Here is an 11,433-nt window from a genome sequence, read left to right as displayed (position 1 = left end):
AGTGGTACCAGCCCTGGAGAGTTCACACCCTACCCACTGCCCACTGCAGGCCCACTTGCACTTCCAGTCCCAGGCCAGGTGCATTTTCAGGCCTTGGCCAGCAGAGGGAGCCCCAGCAAGACCCTGTTGCCAGCCTCCAGGTCAGTGTGGAATTTAGTCCTTGGAGCCACCACAGCACCCTCTCAACCGCAAGGGGCACGGGCCTGCTGTGGGCATGGGGGTGCCTGGCTTCCGTCTCTTGCTACATCTTGGAGGCAGTAAGCTGAGTCTGGGGGTTGGGGTCAAAGGCCCCTCACCCCGACCTGCCCTTTGGTCACTGGAGGGTGCTAGTGGGGAAGCAGCCCCAAGGTGGGTGGGCTTGCCAGGCAGCCCTGGGGATGGAGTCTGAGCGGGGGCTTTGGGAAGGAGGGAGCAGCTGAGTCTTGTCTCTGATCAGTGTTGGGTTCCTGCTGGGCCTGAGGATGTGCAAGCAGACCTGCAGACTTTTATCCACAGCCTGGTCATGTCCCTGGAGGAGAGGCCCTGCTCCCAAGATGGCCTTCACCACCAGGGCTGGTCTGTGTCCAGCGATCCGGGGTCAGACCTGAATGCCAGCGTCCAGATGCAGGGAGCACAGCAGCCTGCCATCGGCTTGGGGGCAGGGGCCTGGGCCCTGGACTGGCAGACATCTTTGCTTATCTTCTAAGCTCCACCGTGGACCAGGACCAGGATGGACAGGTGGGGTGCGGCTACACACGACAGGGCTCACCCGGCCAATGGCCACACTGAAGAGTACTGAGGGCTCAATGGACAGCAAGTGCTGAGAGCCGTGTAGCCATGTCCACTGTGAGGGCCTCAGGGGCTTTCAGGGGACAGCTGAGTGCAGTCTGGGGAGCCACTGTCCCCTTTCTCCCACCACAGGCTGAGTGACCAGAGACAAGAGTGGAGCCAGGACCCAGCACGCTGCCGCTCTTTTCCCCCAGACAGAGGAGGCTCTGGGATGTGGGACCTACCATGCTAACGTGGGACAGTCATGGACAAACCTGGCCCTTTGGTCACCCTCCTGTCCTAGACCCCTGGAGATCCCCACTGGTCTGAGGCCTGCCCAGCCCTGAGGGCATCTCAGGGAGCCTGGCCGCTTGGTTCCCCTTGTGGCTGTCAACCCCACATCTCCAGAAGACGAGCAGCCCTCTGCTCAGGGTGCCCCTGCCAGCTGAGTGAGCTTCCAAGCCCCTGCCAGCCTAGGCCTGGGCCTCGGTACAGCTGCTCGGCTTGGCCCAGCCAGGCCAGGGCTGCTCTCCCCCCATGGGCTTTTGAACGCATCAAGACAGCCTGAGAGATGACCCTGGCCTCCAGTCCTGCCCAAGGTGCCACGGCACTGCCCCTTTGAAGGGGTCTGTGCTCTTGTCCCCCTGCCTGGAACTTTGCTCTTACCTGCTGATCTCTTCTGCCCACCAGGGCAAGTGGTCACCCTAAACATCCTCCTGGCCCCCTCTGCTCCCACTGGCCTGCCACAGTCGCCCCTGGGGCCCCTGAGAGATGCTTGCTGAGTGGATGGAGAGACAGACTCCAACTCAGATATCCCTAGTCCAGGCCCACTGGACATGGGCAGATGCGGGCTGCTGTGGCTGCCCAGGGCCAGGCCTGGGAGAGCCCAGGATGCCACGGCCAATGTCCACACACAGGTGAGGCCCAGCACTGGCTTGATTCACACGTGTGGCAGATCACACCCTGATGTCACCAAGGCAGGCGGCAGTGGAAGGTGGGGTGCAGCAGGAGCCCGACTCTTCAAAACCCCTGGAGCCAGCATGTGTGCCAGGGCTTTGGACTGGCCACAGAGCCAAGTGTTAGGTGCAGGGCCCTGCTGTCGGCCCTTCTGGGCTGGCATCCTCGAGACTGCCGGGCTCGGGCAAAGCTCTTTCCTCTCCAGCCTCGGTCACTCTCGGAGGACACTGCTCCCTGCCTCCTAGGGTGCTTTGCACCTGAAGAGCACAGTACGCAGCTGCCTGGCACAGAGAGGGTGTGCCGCCCAGCAGTGGGATGCTGATCAGCATCCAGGGCTGGGACACCGCAGATGGCCTGCCTAGTGCTGCACCAGGAGGAAGGGGCCCAAGTGCACTCGGGTGGGGCCTGAATGCAGAACCCCCACCAGAGGCACTTGGCACCTCCCCTGAACTCGGGGAGGGGCTGCACAGTCCAGGCTGCTCAGCACGTGAACAACCTTCCCTCCAGAGGGACTATGTGTGACCACAGTTGGTGTGAGTCATCCCCAGCCCACTCCCTGGGTGAGGTCAAGGCCCAGGGTGTGCTGCAATGCAATAGGAGGGGGTGACTGGCACCTGGAGGGGGAGATGGATGAGGAGGAAAGTCATGTGACCTCCTTGGGGGAGAACTGCTGCACCAGACACAAGCTACCTACGTGGTCTCCAAGCCTCAGAGAGCAGGGGCACCGAGAGGTCAAGCAACTTGCCTAAGGACACACAGCCAGTAGGAGGCAGTGGCTCCACCCGACCCCGTAGCACATAGGTGTGTTCCTCAGCCAGGCTGTGCTGACCCTGCTCCACTGCATCCCACCCCTCCTGGGAAGGTGCTGCAGAGCATTTCAGGCAGCTTTCTAGATGGAGCTGTCCCCTGGGCTGGAGCCCTGTCCCTGCCTTCCAGGCCCCTGCACATCAGGCTGTGCTCACTGTCTGGGCACCTGTGCTGACCAGCTGGAAAGCCCGGGGGGCCTGTGTGTGGCTACCTCCTCGGGCACAAGGCCTGTGCCTGTCCTGATGGCCACTGGGACCTGACTGTTGTGCTCCATACCTGAAGATGTGTGACCGTGTGTCCCCACGTGGGCACCCAGGCCCTGGGACAGCGACAGCCAGGGCCAGGCACGTGAAGGTGAGCAGAGGCCAGGTCTCCTTGGAGCTCCTGGTGGTGGCCTGGGCAGGGGAGGGGTGCTGAGGCTTCAGAGGGAAGGTGGGGGCATTGCTGGGGCCTTGGGCCTGCTGCTCTTTTGGGTCTTTAGTGCGGGCTTTGTCCCCCGCTCCCTGTCCCTGCTCCTTGGCTCCTGCCTGCCCTCTGGGATAGGAGAGGCCAGTGGGATGCTTCCCACTAAGGTGCGAGTGACAACCCCAGCACCTAGGGTGTTGTGGCTTTTTTGAAAATGAGGCTTTAGTCCTCCACAGCCCTGACTGGACATGCTGGGCAGAACCCCACCTAGACTCCAGGGGATCCCAGGTCACAGGGAGCAAGGCCCCTGTCAAGTCACCTGCAGTGTGAGGCACAGGCAAGCTGGGCAGGGTGGCAGGATGGGCAGGGAGCTCCACTGTCCCCAGTGGGGCGGGCAGCTGCGTTCCTGCTGCTGTTCCGTTTCAGGACACCAGGTGGCAGCAGGTGTCCAGTTTTGGCCCTTCGGACTTCAGCCCTGCTGCAGGAGGCCTTTAGACCCTGTTGGCTCAGGCTCCCCTGCTAGCTGGGGACAGGGAGGCGGCTGCTAACTGAGCAGCCCTTGGCCTGCTGCGTGTCCAGGAGTACTGGCCAGGATGAAGCCAGTCCTGGGGGCGGACCAGGACACTGTCGCCTCACCTCCTGGCCTGGCAATCTGCTCTTCACCTTCATCGCTGGACGGGAGGAGGTGGGAGGAGAGGGAGGCCGGCAGGAAGGACAGAATGTCGGAGAGTGATGAGGGCCCCACTCCCAGCCTGCAGGCAGCTGGCAGGACGCCTTCCCCACTCTTACCTTGCTGAAGGACCTGGACAGGTCACCCCACCTCTGGCCTGTTTCCTGCACAGGATGAAGTGAGCCATACTATGTAATAGGGGCTCAACAAAAGTCTAGAATAAAGCCCCCCAAGGCCTAGGAAGCCTCCTTCACCTCTGAGGTCCTGACAGGGACGGCTGGTGGGGGCTTCTTCCTCATGATCTGCTAACTGCTGCCTGGGCCTGGGCTGCCCCTCCCTGCCTGGCAGGGTTGGGTGGGGACTGGGACCCTCAGGTACGCTCCCCTCAGCCCTGCCCTTTCTGCCGGGTCCGGCCTCTTCTGAACACTGGTGGGAGGTGGGCGGCTGGGAAGGGCCTGGGGTCCTGGCGCACCCTGTGGGCAGGAGATGATTCTCCAGGGTCCCACGCTGGCAAGGGATCTGGCACAGCCCATTCGTGTTTTCTTGTGGAGCACGGGTTACCACGCAGAGTGAGCTGCGCTGGTGGGAGCCCCTGCCGCCTGCGTCCTGCCTGTGGGGTGCAGGGAAAGGGTTAGGGGCGCCCGTTAAGCCTTCCCCAGCCCGGAGAGGGGCCACCGGGACCTAGGATGACCTGAGGCCCTGGGGCTCAGGGACGCTCAGTGCTGGGGCCAGTCGAGCCCCCTGCACGCTGGGAGCGCGCCCCCTCCTCCATCCCCGAGGAGGCTGCCTGCACGTGCCTGGGAGCGGCTCCTGTCCGCAGCTGTTCCCTGTTGCGGCCGGTCCTCCCCGCAGGGCCCGCCGGCCCCTCCCGCCGATTGCTGGGGAGCGAGGACCCCTGGCCCGGGACCCCGAGCACAAGGCAGCCCCTGTAATCGGAGCTCGTGCCGCATGTGGCCGCGTCACCGGAGGGAGGCCGGCACCTGCGGCGGACGTGTCTGGCAGCCGCCCCGAGAACAACCCGTGCTGGGGGCGGGGCGCGCCGAGCGCGGGAACTGGTGCGGGAGGGACGCTTGCGCTGCGCCGGCCTGGGCCCCAGCCAAGTGCGCGCCGGGCGCTGCCTGCTGCTGGGGGCCGGCTGGTTAATCTGTAACTCCCCACACCCCTGGGCCTCCGAGCCGGCAGACTCCCCGCCCCGGTTGATGAGGCAGAAGGTGCAGGCTCAGGGAGCAGGGGCTTCCTAGGGTCTCCCGACAGAGAGGAGCCAGCTCAAGCCCTGCCCAGGGCCGGGGCCAAGCACCGGCCGCAGAGTGATGCAGCTTGAGGCCAAAGACGTGTTCCTCCCCGGGCCAGCCGTGCCTGGACAGAGGCTGCTCCGCGCCAGTGTCTACCCCTGGCTTGGACTGGGGGCAGGCAGCGAGGGCACCAGGACCCTTGCTCACAGAAGCCCAGGAGAGGAAGGCAGCACATCCAGGGCAGCTCCTGGCTCCAGTCTCAGCGCTACCCAAGAGTTCAGGCGGTTTGCTAACTTCTCTGAGCCTCTGTCTCATCCTTGCAAAATAGGCATGAACAGGCCTTCCTGTCCAGTATTGGGAGGATTCAAGGAGCATAGAGCCCAGCCTGGTATGACGCAGGGTCCTAAGCAGGCCCTGGATTGAGCCATTGAGGACTGTCATCGTTTTTACTGTCCCTCCAGCCTCCTCAGAAGGGCACCACCTGGGTAGCAGTTGGGGGCAGCAGCAGGGGCACAGACAACGGGCAGGTCTTGGAGAAAGGCAGGATGTCACACCACTGGGCAGGTGTTTGGCTGCCCCAGTGGGCTTCCAGAAGCAGTGGCGTGAGACACCCAGTCCCCTGGCCTTCCGCCTTTCGCCTTGACCTGGCGCCTGCATTCTTCAGCCTCCTGTGATGGATGGCTGACATGTGGCCAGTGGCTCCATGGAAAATTCTTCAAGGCCTTAATTTATTTGAAAAGACAGCTCAGGGTCTTGGGATCCAGGGAACAAGCCCGAGGCAGGTTTGACCAAGGGTCAGAGGGGAGGGTGGAGTCCCAGCCCATCCTCCGTCACCCCCTGGAAGGGGCCCCAGGCCAATTGCCCCATGTCCCAGACTTTGGATTCCCTGAGGCTCTGGGTCAGGGTGGGCCTGACCCAGGACAGTCATCCCTGCCCCTGGGAAGCCAGTTGCAGCACACATTCTTGGTGGTCATGCCAGGACATAACCCACAGGGAAGGGGGGCCCCAGGGGCCAGGTGAGGCGCTGGTGCAGAGGCCAGCCACCAGAGGGCAGCAGGAGGCCAAGGACCGCACCTTCTGGGTCTGTAGGCTCTGCTGCTCAATAGCAGGGAATATGTGGGCGAAGAGCTTCCATCTGAGAGCTTCAGTCTCTCCCAACGTTGACTGACAGACCATGGAGGTGTTGTAAGGACCGGCACATGGGGGCCCCTTGGGGAACTGAGTTTAACTGCTGCAGTCTCCCCTAAGGAGGACGCTCAGGGAGGGTGGGTGGGCTGGGTCTGGGATTGCATCTGGAGCACAGGAATCAGGTCGGAGCGCAGGGGAGAGGACCTGGGCTGCAGGGCTGCCTGCCATCCTTGGCCGCCTGGGCTGTGGAGCAAGGTTCACTTTCCCCCGCTTGTCTCCCCATCTGAAAATGCCACTGGAACGTGCACCAGTGTGTGATGCCAGCCCGGAAACCCACCGCCTGACCGTCAGCAGCCCGAGGTCTACCCCAAGTCTGCTCCACGCGCCCACAGGCACCCAGGTGTGCCTGCAGCTCGCTCTCACGGCTGTGCGGGAGCCCTGTAGCTGTCCCTGGACCCCCATCTGGCCAGCAGAGGGGGCAGAAGGACTGCTCAGACAATTTGGATGGCCACACCTGGAAGCTAATGTTCTCTGGCCAAAATGGACACAGAGGGACTGGGGACTGTGGTCTTTCTGTGTGCTCAGAGGAGAGCAAACAGGCGGGGTCACATGCTCGCTGCCTGGGATCCAGAGAGTCACAAGAGATGAACGGCCACGCTGCTTGGCAGGGGCCAGGCAGGGGACCCTGGAGCTCACCACGTCCTCCAAGGGGGCCCCCAGCCCTGTGCAAGCAGGATGGGGCACCGGAGCAGCCCCGGAAACCTGTGCACGGGAGCACAGCCCACCTTCTCGGACCAGCGCCCCACCCCCAGCTTCAGCTCTTTGCAGCAACAGAGTACAAAGATTGCTCTTTTTGTTTCCTTTTTCCTTTGAATGTATTTTTAATTACAAAAATAGAACTTGATTGTTGTACCCAGACAGATGTTTGCTTGCTTCCAGGCCCCTTGAAGTGGAGGCTGGGCCTCCTCTTGGTGCCCAGCCCCCAGCTCCTGCGTCTTTGTCCAGGTGTGCCCCTGGCTCAGGTGGGGGACTAGCAGGTTTAACAAGCCTGTTGTTGCCATCCTTGATGGAATTCAGAGTCACAGACTTAAAAGACAGTCACCTCCTGTGCCCTAATGTTGCTGGCAGAGGGGAAGTCCCGAAGCCCCTGGTTCAACTCCATAATTAAACCGGTAAAGTAGAAAAATAAAAGTAGGAAGCTTGAATGGAAACCAAACCAGAAAGCCAGGCAGCCCAGGGGGTCCCAGCCCTACTCCTTCCCAGCTGTGTGGCCTCAGCAGCTGATCTGTGTATCTGGATGCTTCCCCCATAAAAGCGGGTGGTGGAAACTGCACTGAATGGAACGCAGCACAGCAAGGTCCAAGCAAGGGGGATACACAAGATGACCCCGAAGAGCTCTCGGCACAGGCTGCAGGCTGCCCGCCTTGACAGCTGAAGCTCGGGTATTCTGACCTTTTGGGAAATCCTGGGGGCAATATGGTCACTACCTAGTGTGGCCTTGTGCCCAGAGTCTCCAGGAAAGTCAGTTTCTGCAAAGGACTGGACGAGACCCTGCCTCTACTGACCCCAGGCCAGTTGATATCAGCCCTTCTCCAGGGGTTCACGGGGGAAGCCTTGGTCAGCTCTCTTTATTTCCTTGAAGATAAACATTTTTGACATCTGTGCCTGTAGGGAATGTGGAATATAACACACAGAGAAAAATAAAGACGTCCACACAAGTCCCTGCCCTTGGTCCTGCCATCAGAAGCCAAGGACCTCCCAGCATGTGTCCCTCTGGGTGCAGGCCCTTGTGCTGTTCAGTTTGCCCCTGGCTTCAAAGCTCACAAGACCGCCTGTGGTCACATCTGCATGTTGACACAGCATCCCCCACACGGACTGTCCTGCACCCCACCTGACTATAGGGGAGGGAGACTGGCTGGGGCGGGTGAGCCTCACTTTTCCTCCCTCCCAGAGGCCTCTGCCTGAGAGGGCTCAGAGCTCAGGGCTCTGATGGACTCTCCAATGGGGATCTGAAAGTTCGGGCCCCCCACCTGGGTTGCTCCTGGCTTGTGGAGTGGGGAGTCCAGGCACTTCCTGGACTTTGCCCCATAACCAGCTGGACAAAGGAAGGTGGCAGAAAATAATGGGCTTCCTTAGGGTCTTTTCTGCTGGGATTTGGGGGGGGGGGAGAGGAAGAGAGTCGTGTGTGTGTGTGTGTGTGTGTGTGTGTGTGTGTGTGAGTTTCGTCGGGGAAGGACATGGTCTTCACAGGCTCTTTCAGGTGACCTCAGGCAGGTCCATTCCCTTCTCTCGTCCAACAACCTCCAGTCAGGCCAGGGAGGCAGATCCTGGCCTGGAGAGGCCGGGTGCAAGCCCAAGGGGCCTGGGGACCCGGTCAGTGACATGATGGGCACAGCTTGTGTCCCATCTACTGGGCAAGCCGGGGCCACAGATCGGGCTCCAGACGCCACCCCAGGAGAGCCGATGGCAGCCTCGCAAGGTGTTCCCCATTTGGCCCTTCGGAGAAAGTGGAGCTGACCGCTGTCGCCGCCTTCCGATTGAGGGCCTTAGTGCTAGCAGGTGTACTAAGGATCCAGGTGTGCGGACCCCTCCCAGGCAGTCACACGTCCGAGCGTCAAAGGCTGCCCAAGACCCCGGCCCGCTCCAGCCAGGGACGCACTGGCAACGGCGGGTTGAAGCCCGTCAGCGGGCGCGGAAGGCCCAGTGGCAAGCGCGGGCGGCAGGGGCCGGAGGAACCTGGCCGGACGCCGGGCCCCGGGGAGACGGTGCCCACCGCGTCGCCGAGGGGGTGCCCGCGCCGCCGCCCCACAGCCCCCGCCTGCAGACAAAGGAGCCGGCGGGAGAGGGGGCGGGGGGGATGGGGCGAGGGGGCGGGGCGCCGCGGTGTCACGTTACCGCCCGCAGCGCCCTTTAACTCGCGCCCCGCCCCCGCCCTCTGCGGCGCGCTCGCGCGGCCGCCAATCAGCCGCGCCAGGCCGCGCGCCCCGCCCGGCCCGGGGTGTGTGCGCGCGGCCAATGGGGCGGTACGCGGGGGCCGGGCCGCGCGGGGCGGGGCGGCGCGGCGCCGGCCAATCGCCGCGGTGTTGTTGAAACTGAAAATACTACATTATGCTAATCGTGGCGGGGCCCGCGCGCGCGGGGGTGGGGCCCGCGCGTATAAAGGGGGCGCAGGCGGCTGGGCGTTCCACAGGCCAAGTGCTCTGTGCTCGAGGGGTGCCGGATAGGCCCGAGTGAGCAAGCGAGCAGTCAGGCAGCTCTGAGGGGGCGCGGCCGCAGCCGGACAGGAGCAGCGAAGGAGACGTGGAAGCCGTCCACCACCAGACAGCCAGGTAGCCGCCGCGCCCGCACTCCCGCCGCGTCCCTTAGACCCAAGCTTCGCGGGGTCTCACTCTTGCCCAGCCTCCGCCCTCCTCCTCTCTCTTCTCCTCCTTTCGCTCCCCTCTCCTCTCTCGCTGCCCGGGGTCGCACAGCCCCCGGCCATGTCCGACGTGTACCTCCGCAGCACAGCAGCGATGGAACGCCTGGTCACCGGTGAGACCTTTCCCGCACTGGTGCGCACTAGCGCCTGCCGTAGCCTCTTCGGGCCTGTGGACCATGAGGAGCTGGGCCGCGAGCTGCAGATGCGCCTGGCGGAGCTGAACGCCGAGGACCAGAACCGCTGGGACTTCAACTTCCAGCAGGACGTGCCACTGCGGGGCCCTGGGCGCCTGCAGTGGACCGAGGTGGACAGCGAGTCCGTGCCTGCCTTCTACCGCGAGACGGTGCAGGTGGGGCGCTGTCGCCTGCTGCTGGCGCCCCGGCCCCCCCCGGTGGCCGTGGCTGTCATCCCGTCCCCCGAGCCGCCGGTCACTGAGTCCGACGACGGCCCCGAGGAGGCGCCTGAGCAGCCACCTAGCGCCCCGATCGCGGCGCCCACCCCGCCCCCGGCCCCGGCCCCGGCCCCAGTCCCGGCCCCGGCCCCGGCCCCGGCCCCGACTCCAGCTCCGGCCACGGTCTCGGCCTCAGACCTGGCCTCTGACGCCGACCCGGACCCGGACGCGGCGCCTCAGGACAACGCCGAGCAGGGCGCGAACCAGGCGCAGCGCAGCCAGGAGCCGCTCGCTGACCAGATGCACTCGGGGATTCCGGGACGTCCCGCGGCCGGCGCCGCTGCCGCCGGAGCCAACAGCGCGGCGATCAAGAAGCTGTCGGGGCCTCTCATCTCCGGTGAGTCCCGCGCGGCCCCGCCCCGGTCCAGCCCGGCCCCGCTTTGTCCGGCCGGCCGGTCTCTCCCCAGCCCTCGGGGGCCTCTCTTGGTCCCCGCCTCCTCCCGTGGCATTAAAGGGCCCGCAGCGCGAAGGGCGCGGCTGAGCCCGCAGCCCCTCCTAGCTAGCTGGCGGTACTCCGCTGCGGCTCGAGAGGCCGCGAGGAGTGGGTGAGCCCGGCCCCGACCTTGTCGGACCTAGGGCTTCGGCCCCGGCCGCAGGAGCCCGTCCCGGGCGCGCCGGGCGCCAAGAGCGCGGCGCCGAGGGGGTTAAGTGCGGCGGCAGCCCCGGGGGGCTTGGCCGCGGGACAAGGGGAAATGCTTACACAGCACATTGCGCGGCGACGTAAACAAAGCTGACCCGCCGCGGACCTCGGCGCGGGCGGGGACGGCGCCCCCACCCCAGCCCGAGCGCCCCGAGTCCTTCCCCGGCCCCCTCTCTGGGCTCCCGCCGACCCCGCCCTGACCAGCCGCGCGATGTCGCCAGCAGATTTCTTCGCCAAGCGCAAGAGATCTGCGCCTGAGAACAAGTCGTCGGGCGATGTCCCTGCGGGGTGTCCCTCTGCTAGCGCGGCTCCTGGGGTGGGCGCCGTGGAGCAGACCCCGCGCAAGCGTCTGCGATGAGTTAGGTGAGTCCGGCGCCACCGGGGGCCGCGGAGGGCCACTCCGCGGGGTCCCCGCAGTCTTTGCTCACAAATCCCTTTCCCCTGCAGTTTAGAGACCTGAGTGCCTGAGAGAGTTCCTGGGCGGCGGACGGAGGAAGAGAGCTGGGCCTCGGCTGGGACCGTACATGTAGCAGCAACCGGCGGCGGCTGCCGCAGAGCAGCCTTCGGTGTCGTGTTTAAAAATCTGAAACTTGTGCAATGTGTAATGACGTCTCTATATCGAAATGTATTCTGCACAGGAGTACACTGGTCCCAAGGTGTAAAGCTTTAAGAGTCATTTATATAAAATGTTTAATCTCTGCTGAAACTCAGTGCAAAAAAAAAAAGAAAAAGTATAAAAAAAGTACAAAAGAGAAAAAAGAAAAAAAAAGGAAAAAAAGAAAAAAAACCCATGTATATTTGTACAAAAAGTTTTTAAAAGTTATACTAACTTATATTTTCTATTTATGTCCAGGCATGGGTCTCTCTGCCATGCCCCTGCTCAGTCATTGGTTATGCCAAAGGCACTATATATCATCAGCTTCAGTTATCCACAAGTGTAAACTTAATAGCGGGGCTTTAGGGGAGGGGGGGGGGTCG

The 11,433-nt window shown here is 63.4% G+C and overlaps 1 protein-coding gene across 3 annotated transcripts; it reads left to right on the top strand.

Annotated features, from left to right (window-relative positions):
• The first annotated feature begins 6,836 nt into the window (after positions 1–6,836).
• CDKN1C (cyclin dependent kinase inhibitor 1C) lies at positions 6,837–11,083 on the top strand. Of its 3 annotated transcripts, XM_079104024.1 has the most exons (4): positions 6,837–9,275; positions 9,449–10,152; positions 10,680–10,818; positions 10,903–11,083. In XM_079104024.1, the coding sequence occupies exons 2-3, from the start codon at positions 9,459–9,461 to the stop codon at positions 10,811–10,813; spliced, it is 828 nt and encodes a 275-aa protein (XP_078960150.1). In that variant the 5' UTR covers positions 6,837–9,275; positions 9,449–9,458; the 3' UTR covers positions 10,814–10,818; positions 10,903–11,083. The 3 variants fall into 3 exon arrangements, with proteins under 3 accessions (XP_078960150.1, XP_078960149.1, XP_078960151.1); XM_079104023.1 differs by lacking the exon at positions 6,837–9,275 and having other exon boundaries at positions 9,411–10,152; XM_079104025.1 differs by lacking the exons at positions 6,837–9,275; positions 10,680–10,818 and having other exon boundaries at positions 9,411–10,152.
• The last annotated feature ends 350 nt before the right edge of the window (positions 11,084–11,433 follow it).

Source organism: Sciurus vulgaris (genome assembly GCF_902686455.1).
Source record: "Sciurus vulgaris genome assembly, chromosome: 11".
NCBI lineage: Eukaryota > Metazoa > Chordata > Mammalia > Rodentia > Sciuridae > Sciurus > Sciurus vulgaris.
This window is presented reverse-complemented; position numbering and strand designations above follow the sequence as displayed.